At 47.0% G+C, this 22,034-nt stretch overlaps 1 protein-coding gene across 7 annotated transcripts in view; it reads left to right on the forward strand.

The window, feature by feature from the left end:
- Positions 1 to 22,034, forward strand: part of TNRC18 (trinucleotide repeat containing 18) — a 90,123-nt gene that overhangs the window by 59,631 nt on the left and 8,458 nt on the right. For 4 of the 7 annotated variants that reach the window (XM_074965166.1, XM_074965170.1, XM_074965168.1 and 1 more), the window contains 9 exons: positions 140 to 503; positions 4,234 to 4,506; positions 12,722 to 12,946; positions 16,166 to 16,608; positions 17,632 to 17,796; positions 18,895 to 19,036; positions 19,984 to 20,101; positions 20,598 to 20,673; positions 21,245 to 21,353. In XM_074965166.1, the coding sequence (XP_074821267.1) occupies positions 140 to 503; positions 4,234 to 4,506; positions 12,722 to 12,946; positions 16,166 to 16,608; positions 17,632 to 17,796; positions 18,895 to 19,036; positions 19,984 to 20,101; positions 20,598 to 20,673; positions 21,245 to 21,353 (1,915 nt within the window). The remainder of the gene's footprint in view (positions 1 to 139; positions 504 to 4,233; positions 4,507 to 12,721; positions 12,947 to 16,165; positions 16,609 to 17,631; positions 17,797 to 18,894; positions 19,037 to 19,983; positions 20,102 to 20,597; positions 20,674 to 21,244; positions 21,354 to 22,034) is intronic. The other 3 variants (XM_074965167.1, XM_074965169.1, XM_074965172.1) reach the window with 2 other exon arrangements.

The following is a 22,034-nucleotide window of genomic DNA, read 5'->3' on the forward strand; positions in this document are numbered from 1 at the left end:
GCTATGACAACAAAGGGTTACGTCGTCCCTTACTAGGCCGTGTTGTTTTGGAGTGCCCAATGACCCGAGGTCAGGTTCGTCGGGAGAATCAAGGCTCAGGGGTAGTCATATGTGGCCATTCTCTCTCCCTCCTCTGCAGCTGAAGATCAAGAAGAAGAAGGTGGCGTCAGATCAGGAGCAGCTGGCAAGCAAGCTTGACAAGGCCCTGTCCCTCACCAAACAGGACAAGCTCAAATCCCCCTTCAAGTTTGCAGACTGCTCTGGAGGGAAACAGAGAACCAGTGGAGGCGGCAGCAGATATCTGTCACCCCATGAGCACCTGCCGGGCAAGGACGAGAAGAGAAACCTGGCCAAGAGCCTGAGCCTGGCGCTGAAAAGTGTCAAGGAAGGTAAAAACAAAATGGCCACCAAAATGAAGAAGATGGAGGTGGGGTTAAAGGTCAAAGGTCAGCTGAAGGTTTCCCATTCACCAGCAATATCGGAAGTTAGCAGCTACTCCTATAGTAAGTAACCTTTGGTTTCTTTTTAGTGTGAATGATTCCTGGGCTTTGTGGGAGCTTTTAGCCTTTAAGTGGTGGCATCTCAGGTCAATTGGAAATGGATCTGATTTTGCTTTCCTGTGAAAGTCACCTCCTCCCTGGCTGACTATAGAACTGACCGGGCAGGCTCTCGGTGCTTGTTTGGAGTGAGTTTGCATCGTGGTGGTGAGGATGGGGTGTCATTCGTTCCAAAGGCAGTGAACGCTGAGAGCATATTGCACATCTTGTGCTGGCTGTTCTGCCTCTGTTGGGTTCTGCTGACTTCACAAAGCAGGGAAATACACCATTTCTGTCTGGAGCTGTGGACTGTCTAAGTCCTGAATGTTCCTCTGCCTTCAGGCTACACCTGCCATGTATCCCTGCTTTCTTTGCTGTTACGTGCTCTCCATTCATCTGCAAGACTGGTCTTCAGGGTTTCTGCTCCAGGGATTGACTAGTAGTTGACTTAATCCCCTAAAAACCAGGTGATATGTAGGGTTGACCGTAGGTATATGCTAAGGAGACAGCTATCAAAGGCAATGTTTATAAGATGGTTCTGGGATAACACTGAGAATGCTATGGTCATTAACACGCCTGTCCTTTCTGGCCATTTGGTCCCTGGTCTCCTCTAAACACATTTTCCTGTTCCTGCCCAGCTGTCTAACCCAGGCATCATCAGGTCTCATTTGTACCCCAGAATCTTTTATGTTGTCTGCAGCTCCCCCTTTTTTGAAGCAGTGCTGCAGTTGATGCAAAAGATTATGGCTTTGGGCAGGAAGTTTCCTCATGCATACAACTAAGAGGAGCCAGGGACACCCTTTGGAAGAGAAAAGGCCACAGACTGAAGATGGGGTTGGGTTGGTGGAGGAAAGGGAACAATGAGTGAGCAAAATGCTCGGTGGAGGAGGGCAGCACTAGTTAATTGCCTAGGGAATAACTAGCCCTGTGCATATGTGAACAGTGTTCTACGCTCATGCCAAACGTTACTGCCCAAAGGGGACAGGGTGCTGTCAGCTATGAGAGTGGAACCAGCCTAGCCACCAGACTCTCATAAATCCTTCCCTTTCAGGTCACTCCCTGGTAAGGACTTCATTGTCTTGTTGCTGGTCTTAATTGTCTGACTGCTGTCCACTTTTATGTTGGACAAGAAGTAAAAGTAGTGCTCCCGGGGCAAGAGAAAAGGAGAGGTGGGGAGAGTGTCTGGGAAAGCAACAGGATCTCAATTTCCTTTGCTTGCCACCTGGTGCCATGGGAAGAGGGGAAAAGATGCTACCAAAAATAAGAAAAGCTAGGACGGGACACTGTCTCTAACAGCTCAGACAGAAGTCTGGGTGGGATCCCGGGCAGAGGCCTCCTAGGTTTGGGGGACTTCTTAGGGAGCTGGTCAAAATCATGTGTGCTTAATTTTTTGTTAAGGTTTGAAAGTAAATTTATTTTACTGTTATGCAGCTTCCAAAATCCTGTGTTAAAACCCTTGTAGGGTTAAAAGTGCAAATGTATATCCCGGTACCAGCAGAGATTCTAACAGTTCTCTAACAAAATAAGCATGTTAAATAAAATTGGCCATTTAAGTGGCAAAGTAGAGGGGTAGCTGCTATAGCCTGTAGAAGGCAATGCCTCTTATAGCCTCCTGCAATGATGCATTATCCACTGAGGAGCAGCTTGTTTTCCCTGGAAAACGTTACTGAACCAGGAATGTCCCAGTGGCTCCCTCGAATTAGGCGTAATGAGTTGATGGAAGTGGGGGCTTGGGCAGATGGCATTGTTACATCTGGGGAGTTTGGCTCTTGGCCTAGAGAGGTGAGGCACATATTCTGCTCTAGTTGCACCAGTGCTGAGTATCAAAGTTCCTTCCCATGGAATTATAAACCAGCGCTCCAGGGGAGCATTTGCCTGGTTCTCCTCCTGTCTGCTAAACTTTCATTGCACACAGTGCATGTCAGCTCGTGCCCTCTCTAAATCGGTGTGGGGAACATGGTGATTAATTAAGCACCACTGAGTGAAATGGCTCCTCATTCAGTGGCTATATTCAGAGCGCAGAATTCTTCTGCTGCAGTGACACAGAAGCCCCATGTTCCGGGAGAAGGTGTGATCCTCCCTCCCCCCCTCCAGCCCTTCCTTAACAAGGGACTGTACACCAGATTTTTGCACTTCGGTATGACACAGATTTGAGGGCAGGATGAGTATACATAGGTGTCTTTTGCTGTGTGTCAGAGACTGGCCTATAACCAGAGAGGTGGGTAGATTTCTTATCTCAGAGAAGGATAAGTGGTAATGGTGCCAGACCCTTCCATATCCTGCTCCAACCTCCCAATTTTTACCTATAGTCTTAAAAAGGCTCAAGACCCCTAGACATTCCCCACACCCTAAAATGAAGAATGATGTATGACCAGGACTGCGACGGGAAAGCAGCTGCTGATTCTAACCAGTTGGAACTGTCCCCACTATAGCATTCATTACACTTTGGAATTAATGGTGCATTCATGAGTAGGGATGTAACGATTCAAATCCACTTTTATTGGATCCATTGGGTACCAAATACTTTGTTGCTCCACTCATCAGATACTGTTTGGAAATATTGGACAACATCTCGGCATTATGTGCCCATGGGAAAATGTCATCTGTGTAAAACATAGACACCCAGCCAAAGCAGAGTTTATCACCGAGACTCAGGAAGAACTCCAAAAGCTCTGGCCCCTTTGGTGTCACTCCAACATAGCTCACAATGGAGGCCTCGCTCCAAGTTTTCCACCGTGCAGTTGAACAAAGATTGATCAATCAATCCACCAATCATCAGATGTGGTGTGTGCTATCCCTATCGTTCCCTGCTTCATTATGTCAAAATACCTTCATGGGGCTGGATTCATGTACAAATAAGGATCAGGGCTAGGTATATTCATCACCCTCTAGTACAGACAAATACATCCTGTCTGACTCTTGGCACCAGTGAGTTTTGAATGGATGTATGCACTGGAGATTTTTTGTTGTTTTTTACAAAAATCAGACTGGATTTTTATTTGGTGGGGCGTTCCAGGAGCAATTTGGGGGATGAATATCTGTGCTTCTCTTGCAGATTTCTTTGCAAAGGAATAGGGATGCCATAGTAAGAATAGCACTAATGAAACCCTTTGTGATTTAAGAAGGTTCCCCTCCCCAACTTCCAACATTATGCAGTTGGGCGTTGGCATTTGTCAAAGCCGAATGCTTTAAGAAGGTTGGAGCTTTTCAGAACCCCCTTTGCCCAGCACACAATGAGTCTGCTGTACAGCATACTCTTAATTGGATGAAATTTTGAGAAAAGGCTAGTTCTCACAAATGTAATGAGTTTTCCATTCTGAGATAAATCTAAAATAGCTCAAGACTTGTAGCTTAAAATAAGCAAAGACCTATAAAGTTTGTCCTGGACGGTGTGCGCTGACTTCTGAAAGGTCTGTGTAGAGGCTTTGTAAAATGTTTATTATTATTTTATGTCGGTTCCTGTGTACCAAATCACAAAGTAATGATGGCTTAGGACTGCAATAGGCAGCTAGAATTGAGGTGCATCATCCGAGCCATTGAGGGGAAGCTTGCACAGCATCTGATGCATTCTGGCAAGCATTTTCAGTCTCTCGTTTTCATGGGCACTGAACTGTCACAAGTTTAAGACAATTAAAAAAAAAAAAGCCACAAGGAAGTGAATTGACTTAATGTTATTTAAAAACTACTTTGACTGCAGATACGGACTCAGAGGAAGATGATGAATCCCTGAAGGACGAGTGGCCTTTGCAGTCTCCATCCAGCTCCAAAGCGAGGCCACCCAGTCTCTACAGTGTAGGGGCCAAAAAGAGCAGCAAGCAAGGTGGAGGTCTCAAGCCAGCCAAGAGGGGCATGCCTGCCACTAGAACTCTGAAATCTAAACAAGCCGCAAGCAGCAAGCAGCAGTTTTGCTTGCTGCTTCGGGAGACTGGATCTTCATTCAGTGACTCTTCGGAGGACTCATTCGATCAAGGTTACTAGATTATAACAAACACAAAACAAAAACAACACTTATCTTCCATGTTTGCAGAGTGAGAGAGAGAGAGTGAGAGAGTGCATGTGTGAGAGAGAGAGAGAGAGAGAGAGAGAGATGGCGACACTGAGGTCAGCCATCTTTGATGGTCAAAGTAGGGGCGGCCATCTTTGTCCTTGGCAGCGTAGGCTGCTTTATCACTTATCATTTATTTTTTATTTTTTTTATACTTGTATCATTGTGATATTATTATTGGCTGGCTCTTTTTAGAGCTTTTATATCGACTGGATTTTAGGCTCCACCTTTCCCCAGCTTTCCTCTTACCCTTCCTCCCTTCTGTTCCCCCCTCCCTCTTTTCCTTGCTGCGGCTGCTGCCACCACCATTTATATTATTTTTTAAAAAAAATTTATATTATTTTATTTGGCCTGGGCCTTGTAGCGGTTTGGAAGGAGCAGTTTGGTTTGGTTTATAATGGGATTCTGTTGTGTGGGTGTGTGACGTGATGTTTGTACTGCGATTTGGTATACCAAGCTTTATTAAACATATTGAGTTCATTTTTAACTAAACCTGTGTACCTTGTCTCTCTTGCTGTGTCTCTTATTAGGCGATTTAGAATGCCGCTTCCACTTCATCCCGCTCTGCCTACCCCTTCCCCCACTCCCACCAAGTAGAACTGGAATTAACATAGTCTTGGGCGCGCTCTATTATTCAAATATCCCTGATAGCATTGGCACTTGCTACGATTTCCAGGATGAAACGAACATATGTTGTTCTCTCCCCCACCACCGCCCCGCTTTTAATTTGATTTATATTTTGCATAGGTTGTTCATTCTATTTTTTTCCTAACAGAATCTTTTGAGGCAGACACTAAAATATTAATTATTTATTTATATTCTTTATCTTTCTGCTTCAAAAGGCTTAGTGTATGGTCTTACAATATTTAAAACTCAAAGTTTATTTTTTTCTTTTCTTTAATATATATATGTCTATTTACACACACACACACAGAGCGCACATTTTTAGAGGAAAAAAATCTTTATGGGTTATAAATTTTTCAGATCCTGTACTTTAACCCACAAATGCTCAAGTATGTGGAAATTTAGTGCACTGAATTTGATTCCACTGGAGGAAAGTTCTCTTCCCCACCCCAACTCCAAAATATTTGGCTTATTGTCTGCCCGCCGTTAGCTTTTAAGTGGGAAAAGAGGTCCCACGCAACTTTTCCTCAAGAGACACAAGGTGGTTTCTCTTTTAGAACACACTCATTAAATAATAATCATGGGGGGCAAAGTCATTTTAGTGAGCCTTGGAATTTTGAAGCTCAACTCCCAAAAGAAGGTAGCTCACCTGTATAGTTAAGTGAGGGAAATGTAGTTCCCAGTTGTTAACAGCAAAGTAATAGGGTAACAGAGTGTTGTAAATTTGATCATAGTGTAGCAAAATCCTTGTAGCCATTAGTTTGTCTCAGAGAGCTGCTGCTTGTTAGGGTTTTGTTTGGGTTTTTTAAGCTTTTGATCTGATTATCCTAACCTCTCCTCTCTTCTCTCCCCTAGACCCACCTTCCCAACAAAAACAAGTTACCCATTTTTAAGAATCAGAACACAACGTAAAAGCTAGAGAACATTAATTCAGTTCTGAAATGAGCTTGCTGATGCATTTAACAAAAAAGAAAACCCATAAGAAAGAACGAATGTTTCAGAGAAGAGATGTTCTATTCCTTAGAGAACCTGAAACGATCCAGTGGATTGCCTTTAAGGGCATGGGCTCTGTGTTTTCCATGAAGAATCGGATTTAGCTTCCATTCAGTTTTATGTCCTTTCCCTCCCCCACCTGCTTCTTAATTTTTTTTTTAATTTTTTTAATTTTTTTTTTGCTGCTGCTGCTGTTGGAAATTTTGAGGATATCAATCCCTTTTAGACACCAAGTTCTTGAGGTTTATCTACCCAACTTGTTCCAGAAAAAGCAGATAGATAACTTGTCCAGAGACTTAAGAACCCAAACTGGCCGTGGGAATATTTTCAAGCAATTTATCTGTCTAAGATCCTGATTTCAGAGAGGGCAGGGAAATCTGGAATAAGGGTGGGAAGGAAATGGATTTAATTTAAAAAAAAAAAATCATTCGCTGGTGTCATTAGTGGTGGGAAGACAAAATGCAGAACATTGGGGAGGGAAAGGGAAGTTTGGTGGGGGAGGGAGGAGGGATTATTGATTCTGGGTTTCCTGCAAATGAATCTTTTCTCTGAAGCATTTCTTTAAGGGATATTTGGGTAATAGGGTTTCTAATGGCTTTCCCTGATACTAAAACGATTAATAACCTCAGCTTTTCTGGAAGTGCTCGCTTTCTTCTTGCAGCTGCTTGGCCAATCCCTTCACCCCTGACCCCTATCCATGATGCTTTGAATGTCTGTATCGGTCTCTTGCATTTGCTCTCACGCTGCACTAAAGAAGCAAAGTGATTGGCTGGGAGTAGGGCAGACACTGCTCAGCGAGGGGTCACTAACCATGAACCTGAACCTTGACCATTGTTATGTAGGTAGGCAAAATACCTTTTCTTTATGTCATTGGTAAATCTGAGACATTTCGCTGTTAACCCCATTAATAATAACATTTAGATGTTTGCATTTTCTGGGTTATTTTAATTTGAAGATGATCAATGTCCACTTTGATTTCTCTGTTATGAAGAATCTTGCAAGGAAGCTTTGCTTGAGTGTGTATGTGTGCTGAGGACTCCAGAAAAGCCTTACAGTTGTAAAACTTCCTCATGGAAAATCTCTTTCTCCCAAGCAAAGGGAAGGACTTAGTAGGCAGGGTGTACCCAATATAGGAAGCTATACCACTTCCTCTAATGGTACTGCCCTTGTCTTAAAGGAATTCCTGGGGCCATGATCTAGAACCCACTGATGTATTACCAAAACAAATCATACCAATTCCTTGGGATCAACTTCAGAGGTAGGTGATTAAATCCCACTGGTTTATTATGGGGTAACTTCTCCAGCTGAGAGGGAAGAATAGGGGGAAAAGGGGATGATTTAAAAAAAAAATCATAGAGGATTGGGAAATGTGGGTCTTTGGATCTGGAAAGGTCACAGTATTACCATCTTGATGGCTTGAAAGGTTTTTATCTGGTTGTAGAAAGTTGACCACAGAAAGCTATGGTTTTTCTTTTGCTTTGTTTTTTTTATGGGGGCATTCTTTTTTCTTGGAGAGTAAACAGCGTCACTATATTCTGATCTGAGCAAATCTGACATTGTGAGAAAATCCTCATTTGGTAACAACGATATAAGAACTTTGCAAGCAGTCAAGATGATAACACGGTGAACTTTCCAGGACCAAAGACCCCCATTTCCCTGTCCTTTATGATTTTTGTTTTCCTTATAAAAAGATCATCTCTCTTTTTTCCTATTCTTCCCTCTCAGCTGGAGAAGTTTTACCCCATAATAAACCAGTGGGATTTAACCACGGGCCTCTGAAGTTGATCTTAAGGAATTGGATAATTTTTTGGTGTTGCAAATTATTTCTGGAGTCAGCAGCAGAACACTGGGAGGGGAAAAAATCTTAAAAGAATGGGAGATTGTGTTTGACAAACTATGTGCAATCTTATGAGAGAAAATTTTAAAAATAATGTCCAGAACTGGACAGCTCAATCCAATCTGAATGTGAAGGACCCAACAGCTGTCTAAAGTCTGCCTGCACTTAGCCTGCTTTGTACGCTGTAGGCCTGCTCGGCGTTATGACAAAACCATGCTATTTTTTTTTTCAGTGTGAAATAAATTTTTGTCTAGTTTCACTCCCCTTTCTCCTCTACTCATCCTCTCTACCCTCTTCCAAATCTATCCTGTTACATCAATCTCTGCAAACTAAATAACATAACCAATTTCTGTCCATCATTAACAAAATCTATTCACTTACTGCTCTCCTAACAACAAGAAGCCAGGCTAATATAAATAAATATTAACAAAACCCCACACTAGCTCAGTCATTTTGAAAGACTAAAGAACAAAGAGAGAGTTCAATTTTTCTCTTTTAAAAAAAAAAAAAAAAATGTGGACACACAGGCTGAAATTTTGTCCATAAAAGTATTTGGTGGCTCTAGTTTATTTGCCATTGATAGCATTTAAACATAAATGTGCGTGTGTGTATGTGTGCATGTAATATGCATCTGTGTATGTGTGTGTATATATATGCGTACTTAAAAATTGTAGGTAAAGAGTTTTGGTCTTGGGTACATGCCTTTCTTTCCCTTGCAAAGTATTGGTTGGTTAATGGTGTTTGAGGAAAAAGTGTAATGTTTTGAAAATGTTTTTTTCTATCTTTAACGAGAGATCACTTCTTTCCAAAATGTTTTAAGGCCCTGATCCTGCAACAACTTATGTACTTGCTTTACTTTAAGTAGTCCCATTAAGTTCAGTGGGAACACTTACACACTTCATGCGTGAGAGCAACAAAGCTTAAATGTGCAAGCTACATTAATTTGGCTGCTGTGGGTCACCATAGCAGCATGTATACCCAGACGGCATGCTCAATATTTAATCGTAAAGTAACATTTGATTTTAGCTTTGAAGTGTTTGAGTTCCGAGAGTAGTTAAAAATACTTCTAATTTTTTCGTGTCCATGAAAAAGTGAGGGGTGAGGGAGTTCGCAGGTTGTGAGAAAGGGACGGATATGTACCAAAGAAATACATTGTATGAATGGTGGGAGTAGGGGAAAGTGATTGATTTTGGTGAAGGCTGTGAACATTTTAAAATGTATTTTCTGTTCTGAAGATTGAGTCTCTGGGGTAAAATATGGGTGATCTTTTAAAATGCTTTGGGTACATATCTGCCATAGTCTTTCCACTGTATGACAAAATATATTTGAAGGAGATTAAAATAACTGCCAGGTCTATTGTTGTTATATCATGTATTTTCAGTAGCAGGGATAAGGATCAGTTTCGTCATGGCTTTTAAAGCTGTTTTACTTTAGTGCATTTGAAATACGGTAGTTGTTTGAGACATTTTATGGGCTAGCATATGCTAAGTGAATTGTTGGGCTTGCTGAAAGAGGAGCTTAAGCGTTAAATGAAAGGTGTTCCCCGAGCCCAGCAGAACTGCTAGTTTCTTTCTGTGATTTCATGCTGCTGGCGGGCATTCTCCCTCCCCTCCTCCTCAACCAGATCTGTACAGCAGAACATGGTGGATTCATCCTAGCTATTCATCCTGCTAGATTCTGTTCGTTTGGGTGCAGCTGGCTTACTTCCTGGTTTATGTGTGGAGGCTTAGCTAGAAGGATAGTCTGATGGCTGCCATCGTGGACAACTCACTGGAGATCAGAGTGGGGACCTGCAGATTTAAAAGTATGAGCTGTTACAGCTTGAGCTAGAGCTCTCAAGCTGTGTTCCAGATTCATAAAGTATACCAGATTCATATCCTCCACAGAGCAGGCACAGCGGGCCCCTGTGCGGTACACTTACCAGTGGATTACAATAGCTGTCGGTGGGCGTTTCTTGTCCAGTGCTGAAATATTCTCCACCGCTTCCGCCAGGAAGAGTTGTTAGAGCCAAGACTCTGAAACTGATAGCGCGAATGACTTCATTGTAACCACTTGGCAAATAAGTGTGTAAGCAGAACAGGTGCGGCCCCAATAACCAAGCTATTATGCAGTCCACCTGGAAATGGGCTGTGGATCAGGCAGGACAGGCTTTTGGGAATATATTGAAAGATTTCTCCATTTTTCCCAACCCCTTGGGCTAGTAACTCTTCACTGGTTCAGTGCTGTAGATTCAGAGATGAGGTCAGGAGACTACTTTTCATCAGTTTCTGCTTGTGAGTTATCGAACACGTTGAACCCTTGAGGGAAATCCTATATCTTTGTCCCTCCCAGGGGTTGTGTAAGAGGGAAAAGGAAGGTAGGCAGGCTATGAAACGAGGCAGGGTCAAACACCAGTCTCCCTAATTTAAGGAAATCCAACAGACGGGGATGGGCGTCAGCATGACAGCCATTTTAACAGAAATCTCCCCATCACATGGGCCTAAAGTACTAGACTCTGTACAACAGCCAGGGCAAAGCTCCACTACGGGAGCCATTGGCCAATGTACTAAACAGTGTGTAGTATGGAGGGGGGAAAGGGGGCATCTCTAGTTGATGCATCTTTGGTGATCTCTGCTTTTCCTTTATTGCCCATGAAAATATCATGGGACCTGCAGGCTGCCATTTAGTCTGTGGAAACTTTTGCAAGGAGGGCAGGTCTCAGTTGATGAAGAAGAGTTGAAATTGCTGGTCAGTGTCAGGATTTATAACTGTGTCCTTCTGCACCATATTAATGGGAAGGTCTCCAATGCAAGTCAACTCGCTGGCTCTCTTTATGCGGGTAACTTTTGTCTCACTGATCTGGATGCATTTTAATTTAAAAGTTGAACTGCAGAGGAATAGAAGTAGTGCCCCTTTCTGCTTGTTTCTGCGGGAGAAATAAAACAAGGAAGTGTTCTTATTTCACCCCCCCTTCACCCCAAAATTCTTTTTGTCTTTACCTTGCGTGGTGTTAATATCAGAAATATCAGGTCCGGATTTCCCTGTTTTTGCTGGAGGAATGTAGAACTAGTGGGATTTTGACACCACAAGAAACCAGACTGAGCAACTGAAAGGGGGAAGGAATTTTTAGTGATCTAAAATTCTTTGGTTTGTTAGTAGCCATTTAAGCCTAACTCCTGACACATGCTCTCTCTCTCTGAAAAATTCAACTGGCACATTCAACTGGTGAGTGACAGAACTCCAGTAAAAACAGGGAAGGCAAAACTGTTTTCTGGATTCATGTTGTTTCTAAGGTTAAAAAGCAAGTCAAGGGTGGAAACAATAACCTTTTGGGTTTTTTGGGGGTGGGAGGGAGGAGGGGGTAACATTGAGACCATTTTTGTTTATATCATAAAGGGCACAAGTGGAAGGAAAAATGTTTCCAGTTCACCTTTGAAAGGGGATCGTGGTTTGATTTCTAGGTTGGCAGTCTTTCAGAATGCAAAGACCTTAGCCTATAGACATTGATGGTGCAAATAACATTCCTACTACGGAAGGAAATTGGGCATTCTTGAGGATCCCAGTTCATTTCTCCTTTTAAACTAGGGCTCTTCAATAGGTTTGCCAGATCCATTTTGTTACAATTAACTATACAGAGAGATTCCTTTCTAACCAGTACCTACTGGATCACACATTCAGTAACTAATCGCCCTCAAGCTACTTTACAGACTGACTAGCAAGTATGTGCTACAGGGAAGAGAGTGGTGCATGCTTCTGAGTGTGCAATCCTCCCCTAACCCCCCCCCCAACACACACCCCATCGAGTAAAGGATCAAAGCAAAATGCCCTCCATTTGTATCAGCCCAGGTGGTCTGTTTGCATAAAGATTTGTCCTGTTAAATCTGGACTCATGCCCGCCTGCAGCTGATTCTGCATTACTGGGCTGGGCCTGAAGGGGCGTATGTTGAAAGTTTTATGCAGCGTGTTAGTGGAACACTTCTCATGCCCCCATCTCCAAAGCAATCTGCTGAAAATATTTCCCCTTAGTAACTGCCATTCTCTTCCCTTATGCCTCTCTCCATCCACAGTTATTTGTCTTAAGCATTCAAATTTCATTGCTCTTGATACCCCCACTCCCATCCCTGCCTCCGTCTTGCCATCTCTGTCTTTGTCTCTGTCTTGCTCTGTGTGTCTCTTCCCTCCCTTCCAGGGCACGTGCTGATTTCTTGTATTCCCCTTCAGTGAAGGAGAGCTCTGTTGCTGTTACAGAGCCATTCCAGTGCAGTCACAAAGCAAAGGATTTTGTTATGAAGAGGGAAAGGCAAAATGTAGTAATAAAATCTGAAAATCTTCGCCTAAGTCTCTCTTTCCCGCTTTTGCCCCATATGGGTTCAGTTGTGGGGTTTTTTTTGTTTTGTTTTTTGTTTTTTTTGACCGCACGCTACCGTGTGCATCTGTTTGAACAAGGCTGGTATTACCAGGCAAGTCTTAGTAGGTGAGGAGTTGTACGCTCTGTGACTACAAGCACTTTCTTGTTTTCCGTGGCCTAGGGTGTTTAGCTCAGTTTGGGTGGCTCTGCAGCGTAAGAGAGGACGCCGCAGGCTTTCAGTGATAGAAATCCTGGTGCTCTGTTTGCTGGAAAGCTGCAACCTGATGCACCAGGGCTGAAGGATGGACAGTGGAAACCTGATTAGATTTGTAATGGGCTTCCTTTTTTCTGCGTGCTAGATTCTAGCTCTGAGGAAGAAGAAGAGGAGGAGGAAGCAGAGGACTATGGGATGGACAGCAACGACAGGCTTTCGTCCCCAGCTCTGGATGAGAGCGGTTTGGGACTGCTAGCGAGGTTTGCTGCTAGTGCTATGCCGAGCCCCATTGTCCCCCCTCCTCTTTCCATCATCCAGCTGGAGGCCAAGCAAAAAGCTAAGAAGAAAGAAGAGCGGCAGAGTCTGATGGGTAAGTCCCATGGGGAGGGGGCTGTTGGGTACAAGATGACGAGAACTCATGGAAGTGGAGGGTCCCACCTGTGCTGAAGGTGTGGGAGGACCTTTTGGCTGAGAAGCATGGGTGGAAATATTGGCTCAAGGTTTTCATTCAGTGATGGCTTCTAAAGAGAGGGAGCAGACCCCTCCCCACCAACTCCCCACCCCTGCCTCTCTCCCCCTATTTTAGGCCCATACTGAAGCACCCATGTTGAGGATACTGGGGTTCTCTTACAGGACCACTGCCCCTGGAGAGCTTGGCGGTGGGCTCCTGTCCATCTGGTGGTGGCTGCTGGGCTAGTGTGCCCAGAAGTCATGGCTCTGCAGGGGAGGCACCAGCACAGAGGGATAGCAACCCACTGTGGTCAAGAGTAAGCCTCACATTGCCTGGCAAAGTGCATCCAGTTGTTTGCTGCTGGTTGCCCGCATCAGTGGCTTTCTTTGGGGCTTCTAAAGTGACACTGCCTGGCTTCCCTTTGTTGGGGCCCCAGGATGTGTTGGATTGTCATCCTCTTTCCTCCCCCCACAACTCTGTGCGCAACACACGAGTGAAATGGTGCTACATTCTGACAGCCACTTGCCCCTTTGTGTGACAGTGCAAGGGGGCAGAGGAGGGGAAGCCCGTGTGGCTGTAATTAAGGATGGGTCGGTGAGGTTTCCTGCAGAATGCGTGTGGCAAGGAGCTGAGTTTGTGCCTGCTGGACAGGCCATGTTACCTCTGCTGTGTGCTGCAGTCTACACCTGATCCACAGTCTACTGAAGTCAATGGAAAGGCTCCTCTTGACTTCCATGGGCTGCGGAGAGCAGGTCCGCAGAGAGCTGGTCCCTGGCGTGACTGTGGGATCGCAATGCAGGGCTGCGCCACTCAGATGCACACATGCTACCCCACTAACTTTTGAGCCCAAAGTGCCACCTTCCTGGGCAAGCAGCAAAGGCAAATGAAGGAAGCCCCATGGTGGCAGCAGACCTTTTAGGCCTTGAAGCAGTGTTTCGCTGCCTGGATAGTGGGTCCTTCAGGGCACAGAGAGTGTGCAAGACTGGTGCGGGACAGAGGGGAAGTTGGAACAAGGAAAAGTTCTGAGCCCCAGTTCACCTCCTCCCTGTTCCCAGGGAAACTCTGAATGCAGTCAGCGTGGGAGCAGCTCACGAATAATAGGGCTGTGTCCCACTAGCCAAAAGCTCTCTCCTCTTCTGCTTTCCCGGCGCTCAGCTCAGCCACGAGAACATGTATTGCCTGGAGAGCCCGTCTCCCTGAGCTCTCTCCTGTCACTTTCCTCTCGGGGGGGGGGGGGGTGTAGTGGGGGGAGAGCCACAAAACGAGAAGGAGGGGGGAAAAAAACTAAAAAGAAAAAAAATGAAACAAGGCCATTTTATAGATGAGGAAACTGAGGCAGAGAAGTTATGTGATTTGTCCAAGGCCATAGAGGGTGTCGTTATCAGACTGGAACTGGGGAGCTCCTTATGCAGTCGTGCGCTCAGATTGCTGGACATGTGTCCCTGTGTCTATCTGCTGCAGTCTCTGTCTTCCGCGTTCATCTTTTCCTCCCCATGCTAAAGGTACCCCAGAGTGACATCTTTCTCAGGCAGCCAGCTCTATAAAAGTTCCGTTTATAAACTCTTTTATTAATATGTATTAAATTGATAATGGAATTTATGGCATGCTTCAGAATGGAAAATGATGTCTTCCCTGGGAGCCCCGCTTATTTTAGCACCATTTCCATGCTATATTAGGCTTTTGCCAGCTTGTTCCAGTAGCCTCCTTGAAGAATTTATCACAACTGGTTCTCGTAACCTGTCCCTCTTAAAATCCCGAACGTCTAGCACTTGTCTAATTTGTATTAATAAAAAGGAGGGTTAATATCATAACTATGAATGGATCCTTCGTTTCACCCAGTGCCTGCTTTGACTGACTTTGCCTTGCACTCTTCCTAAGCATGTTTGGAATGTCTCATTGAGGGAGAGGGGGAGGCAAAAAATTGTTTTTTAGCTAATGAAGGCTAAGGAGAGTGACTCACGCAAACATGGGGTAACTTTGATCCTAATTTCATGCCTTGGAGCATCTTCATTCATTGTTTGTGTGTTTGTCAGAGAAGGAGAACTGGGGGAACTGACGACACTTCATTGGGAACTAGAGGTAGGGGTGAACTGTTCGTGTCAGGATGGGGAGGAAAGGTAGTCTCAAGGTTAGGATGTTATCTCAGGACTCTGGAAACCTGGGGTCAATTCCCTGCTCTGCCACAGCCTTACTGTGTGACCCTGAGCCAGTCACCATAGTGTCTCCATGCCTCAGTTCCCCATCTGTACAGTGTGGGTAATAGCACTGCCTTATGTCACAGGAGGATGAATGCCTCAAAGATTGTGAGGTGCTCGGATACTGCCATAATGGGGGCCAGAAAGGACCCCAGCCAGATCGTGTCTCAGGTCTCTGCTGTGGTACAGGGAAGAGGACAGCGGGAGGGGATTTCCATTTGCTAAGTGCAAGAGATCATTTACCTCTTCCAAACTTTACAGTGACTACTCGAGCCAATAAAAGGACCCCTCTGCTCTCACTGGCCAATCAGAAAACATCACTTGAAGCTGGGGGTTTTTAATTAATAAAACATTTCATCCTAACCCAACATAGCCAAGTGGATCTGTGTGAGGAGCCTGGCCATTAAGGGAGTCAGCCTTTGCCCCGCCGGAGGAGTTTCTGTTTTCTGTCAGCCACCAAACGCTTTCATACTGAGCCCTGTCTGTAACTTGTTAAAATGAGTGCAGGCTTTTCTGTGACTGAGAGGAGAAGTTAGGGGTGGTGAGGCATACCCCACAGGCAGCAGGCTGGGAAACGTGAATTGATGTGGCTCTTGGGAGGTAAGGAAGGGGGAAGTGATGGGAATGGTCATTAATTCTGAGTGATGCTGCATTGGTGGGCGCAGTGGGGGTTGTTCCTTACTCTTCGCTGCTCACAGTGTTCTCAGGGGGAACGACTGGAGAAGGAGAGATCTCCTCTTGCCCCCCTGCCCCCTCTTGGGAGTTCACTTCTATTTCCTGGTGTGGCTCCGTGCAATGAACTAGGGTGGATTTTCTTGGGGGTTTTTGGCCATGCTCTGTGGAGCAAGTGTAAAGTCTGGCATCAAAGCCAGAGGATGCTGGGTCAAACACAGCCCACCCTTATTGAAGTGGTGCGTTGATGGTTCTACCCCCTTGTATTTAGGAACGGAGTTTGAATACACCGACTCGGAGAGTGAGATAAAGATCCGGAAGAAATCTCCCCCTGGGCTGCTGCGTGGGAAAAAGGGGCTGATGGAACAAGGCAGCGCCACCCCCATGCAGGCACCCAGCAACATGGACCCCAGCCCCGGGAGCGCTGACAAAGCCAAAATGGGGGCAGAGAAAGGCCGGAAGCTGAAAAAATTCAAGCCCACCAAGGACCTGAGCTTCGAGTTTGGGCTGGAGGCGAGTGACGACGACTTGTGGAACAGGCGCCGGAGCGAGCGCATCTTCCTCCACGACGCCAGCACTTCCTCGTCCGTGCCGACGCCCAGCACGCCTACGAGCTCCACGCCTGTTTCCAAGCCCAGCCGCTGCGGGAAGGGGGCGCCGCTGAGTCCCAAAAAGGAGGGGAGCAAAGGGAAGGAAAGGAAAGAGCTGAGCAAGGTAGGAACTGCTTTGCTGGGGTGGGGCATAGAGCCGGGGGCATGACTGACTTGCAGGGGAGTGGGGTTGGGAGGTTAATCCTGTTGATCCAGGCACTTGGAAAGAGGTGAGTTTAATGGCCATCTCATCTCAGCAGCTGGTTGCTGCTGCATGGAAACACCCTCCCCACCGCCCATCAAGGAGCTTCCTTTATCCACTACTGCCCAGTTTAATGCTGCAGCAGGCTAGCTGCTCTTGCCTGACTATACCGGACCTTGGTTTAGGGATTCTGGGGGAGGTCCTGTCCCTGCTGAAGTGGTGGTAAAACTCGTTGACTTCAGTGGGGAAGGAAGTAACCCCCAGGCTAGCCATGCAATCCTTTCTCTGCCCCATTGTAAGACTGGGGACTGGAAAATTTGCTTTGTCTCCACCACGGAAACCCTGTACTGCAGTCAGAGGGAAAACTCCTGTCTCACCCCCAAGTCTCCCCCGGTCTAGACCCCTCTGCTTCCCTCTCCCATCACATGACCTTTGAGGCTCTTTGCCTTTAGCACAGTGACATCCTAGATCCTCACGTTCTCTGGGAATAGTAGCGATCCCTTCCCAATCACGTGCTAACCAGTTTGCCGAAGCATTAGGTTCCTTGGGCTCCAATTTGGCCTGTTCACCAGTTACTGGGGAGATTGGATTATGGGAAGAATTAGACAAGTTGTGACACGACATCAGCTAGGGTTCTTTTCCAGCAGTTCTGGAGGAAGAATTGGTCAGCGGGAGGTGCTGGCTGGGATAATGAAAAGCTCTTGCTGGAATGTGGACGCTGAACCCAGAGTGCCAGAGAGGCAGTGAGAGCCTCGATACAGTGCAAGAGTCTGGCAAGCTGCCCGTTTGGGCTCTGCCCCATCGTGGCTGGAGTCTTTCCTCGTAGCTCTGTTTGAATACTAACTGCTGCTCTCCCCTTTGCTCCATCTTTCCCCTGTAACTGCCTAGTGAGCGTTACTGATCAAACCTTTTTATGGGTGGGGGTTGTTTTGTATTTGCTTTTAGCAGAGGAAGAAGGGTAAAGAGGCCCCTTGCTGCTCCTCCTCCTCTACCATGTCTCCCCCTGGCATCTCCAGCTCCCCCTCTGATGCCCGGGTCAGCCTGGCCAACTCCCTGAGCTCCAACAAGAAGAGTAAAGCCAAGGTGAAAGCAAAGGAGGTGAAGAAAGAGGTGAGGGTTGACTCCACAGATTGAAGTCAGGTTGTAGCAAGACAGCTGGGTCTTTGCTTCCTTCCTGCCATATCGCATTGTGAGGGGGGAAGACAGACAGACAGAGAGACACATCCTTTTGGAAGCTGGGACATTGGTAGCACTATAAAGTGTTCTCGCTAATGAGACTGGGGTAGGAAGGGTTGTACAGAAACACCCCTACGGGCAAGACAGACTTTATTTCTTTTAAGTTCTCCTCTTGTCAGGAAGCCTAAAGTCTCAGATGAATGTAGAAGACTAGTCACCATCTATTGACTCTTCTAGGGCCTGAGGGAAGGTACATCCAGGTGACAGTTCAGGGAGCTCAGGACTTGCCAACCAAATTCCACTTGTACCCCAGAAGAACATGGCCCTGTTAGGGCACCATTGAGGGGTGTTGCTGGACCAGCGGGCAGGAGTTCAAGACTCCTTGAATGGGAGTGGTGACTGAACTGCCACCTTGGAGTCCCTCCTCACCAGTTCCAGGTTATAAGAGACACCGTCAGACTCTGCCAAAGCAGCCGAAACACCATGCTTTCCGTTTCTTATCACAAGTATCGCAGGCCAGTCGGATGGCTGTCTGGTTCTATTCTGACAGACCCGGCATGTCACCATTTCTTTTAATGTCCAGGCAGGTCAAGAAATGCAGCTAGAATGTATGAAAGGGCTCTCGGAGCCCTCATTCAGCTGACGACAGAAGTGGGGGATAAACACAGCAAATAAACAAAGCAAGGAACTCCGTGAGCTACCAAAAGGCAACTGTCACTTTGGGTACGGCATTGGCAGGGCCTGCTGACTGCAGTGGTTCACGCTGAGGCGGTCTGCATCCTAATTGCGTTATGTCCTGGATGGCCAGGTTACTTACCCCAGGAGGGAGAATGGCGGGTGTAGAGTCGGGGCTGGTGCAGGGATGTTGCATTTTGGCCTTCTGACATGGAACCTTCCCTGTTTAATGGGGGTCACTTAGAAAGGAAACTGCAGAGCTGGGGAAGGAGGGTTTTAAAAACGGCTCCTAAGCCCTGAGGCTCGATACCAGATGTGGCCGAGGTTTCTGATGGGCTCTTTTGTTTCCCTCTCCAGAACCGAGGGAAGGGCGGCGCAGTTAGCAAGCTGATGGAAAGCATGGCAGCCGAAGAGGACTTTGAGCCCAATCAAGACAGTAGCTTCTCTGAGGACGAGAATCTCCCCCTGAGCATGCTTGTAGAGCGGGCGCCTACCCCAGGTGAGAGCCGGAGGCTGTAGCTGTCGGGGGTGGGGAAGCTTTTCTAAACACGCCTGGTGTTTTGGCAGCAATGGATGGGAGAGTTGGATGAGCTTTTCCCAGCTGGATAAAGAGCAGCCTGCCCAGTGTTATACAGGGGATGCTGCTCCACTCTGATGAGGAACACAGCTCTCATTCGGTGTGCCCCGAATCCCCCACAGGCCAGACCTGCCTTGCCCAGCAGTCGCAGGAGCGCTCCATCAGTCACTGCGGCGGGCTGTGCTTACAAGCAGTTGGAGAAAAGGACTGGGTCCCAGGAGGGCGCTGAGTTCTAATCCTCGTTTGAACCACTGACTAGTATTTTGACCACCAGCAAGTCCTTTGATCTTCCTTGTGCCTCAGTCCGTGCAGCTGCAAAGCCGGCCCAATAGCAGGGCTGCTTGGAGACTCAGGCAGGGTCTCTGCTCTTCGTTCACCTGGGAATGAGATGATAATAATGCAAACCCCTCTCTTGGGTTATCTGCCTTCACCCAGCTAGAGCCCAGGGATGGCTGGTTTTGTTCCGTATGTTAGCCCCGACTTAGGATCCATGAGCCTCACAAGGGTCACTGCCAATAAAGAGCTGCCCACTTACTCCTTTAAAGCACCCGTACAGGTTTCTAGGTAAAGACCAATCTCTATGAGGTGCTGGGTTTTGGCTGGCCTATTGGTGTTATTACTGTATTACCAAAGTGCCTCAGGGCCCGCTGAGAATAGGGGCCCATTGCGCTTGGAGCTGTACAAAGAAAGACCGCCCTTGCCCCAAACAGCTGACAGTCTAACTGAGGCCAGTGGGAGTGGCGGGTCTTGTTGAAAGCTGTGCAGTGGCCTATCCTGGTTCTTAATGGACCCTCATCTCGTGGGATCTGCCCCTTTCTGTTGTGTTGAATGGAGCTGCTAACTCCCTGTCTCACTCCATGGTCCTCCAGCCCCCCGCTCCTGTATCATTGACAAAGATGAACTGAAGGACGGGCTGCGTGTCCTCATTCCCATGGATGACAAGCTGCTCTATGCCGGACACGTGAAGACCGTGCACTCACCTGACATGTGAGTAAAATGGCAGCCTCTCACTGCTGAGCCCTGCTATGGTGGGGGGATAGCGCATGCTTTGGGGGCTCCCAGGGGCTGTATGGACGCACAGTATCGCTGCCCTGTCCTTCGTGCACAGCTCCACCAGAGATCCAGCGGGGTCTGCTCAGTGCTTTCTGGGACCTGATCTGTGATCCAGCACAGCTGGATACTGGTGAGATGCAGATGTTTCTTGAGAGCTGCAAAGCTGGGGGCAGTAGCTGTGTTTGGCTGGGAGGAGGAATTTACCATAATGAGCTACCCTAGTTTACCAGTGAATTCCTCAGCTGGAAGAATGCAGCCTCCCATTAAACAGCCTTGGCTAAACTGCGGTTTTTGAGGTGGAAGATGTTAGAGCTTGGAGAAGGTAGGATTTGGGGAAGGAACTAAGCCCAGAGAAGGGTTATTGGGGCACAGTGGGTCCTTCTTGTTGAGCTTTGATACCTTGTGATGCCGTGGGGTCTTGTGTTTTCAGATACCGAGTCGTGGTGGAAGGGGAGAGGGGAAATCGTCCCCATATCTACTGTCTGGAGCAGCTTCTGCAGGAAGCAGTAAGTTGGGCCATTTTACTCTCCACACGTGCAACGTGACTTTCGTATCAGGGATGGGGGAAGCAAAAAGAAAATCCCTCCTTGTCCCGTGGGTAGTTGCGGGTTGCAGTGGTGCCCCCAAATCCTGCCCCGGGTGCCCCATCAACATGAAGCAGGTATCAGACAGATAGCTTTGCATGCCTCGGCAAATGTAATTCCCTTCCTGGCATTGTGGATTCAGCTTCCCATCGCTGGCATTGGGCAAACACACACCAGGGCCAAGGGCTTAACCCTGTCCTGCCAGGGACTGTAGGACTTTGAGTCTTCGGTGCTGTTCTGCATTGTATCACGGGGACGAACATGACCCTTCCCTACAGAGGTCGCCCCTCTCCTGTTCTGCGGCCTTCAGCAGAGGCACCTTTGAATCCTGGGGGAGGAGGAAGTCCAGCTGGGCCTGGCTCAGTCTGAAGTCCTCCCTGGGGAGGTCTCAGCAGTGTCTGTTGACAGCCAGTCTCCTGAAACACTAGTGTGGAGGACAGAAGATCATGGAGGCCTCAGGCGGGTTAGTAAATCGCTGTCCCACCCCAAACAGATTATTGATGTGAAGCCCCCCTCCGTGAGATTCCTGCCTGAAGGAACAAGAATTGCCGCCTACTGGAGTCAGCAGTACCGCTGCCTCTACCCAGGGACCGTGGTGAGAGGTAAGAGCATATCATGGCTGTCTCTCGTACGCTCACAAACCAGGGGTGTCTTAGCACAAAACTTCAGGAGAATCAGTGGAATAGTACAGTGCAGCCCCAAAGCCTGTAGTGATAGCCCTGCCAGGCCAGATTCCTTACTTGGAATAGTGTCTGACTCTGCAAAGAGCCCCATTGTGGTATGTAATCATCACAAGCTGCCTTGCGGGCCAATATTACTGTTCACTTATGCTGGGATTTTTGCAGAGGCCTAAGAGAATTAGGTGCTTAAATACCATTGAAATTCAACAGAAGTCTGGGAGAGGGGGGATAAACAATTTCAAAAACCCTTAAGTGAGATAGGAGCCTAAGTCCAGCTGACTTTCAATGGGGCGTAGGTGCCTAAGTCACATAGGTGCTTTTGAAAATTGTACTCTGAGTGCCTGACTCCATTCAGCCTCTTTGGAAATCATAGCTGTAAAAAGTGCCTGGAAAGAGAGCAGTAGGAAGGGCTGTGAGCTGACTGCAAAGCACTTCCTGCTTCCCCACAATGCCCTGGTCACAGGGTTTAATGTTGACTGGCCTGGAAAGTGGCCATAAGCTTTGAAAAAGCTTCCAGTTGGGACGTGGCCCTTGAAGTGCAAGATGCACGAGCTGAAGAGAGCATCAGAGGGGATTGCACATGACTAACGGACTGGGGAGACT

The sequence above is a fragment of the Natator depressus genome, chromosome 10 (assembly GCF_965152275.1).
Source record: "Natator depressus isolate rNatDep1 chromosome 10, rNatDep2.hap1, whole genome shotgun sequence".
Lineage (NCBI taxonomy): Eukaryota > Metazoa > Chordata > Testudines > Cheloniidae > Natator > Natator depressus.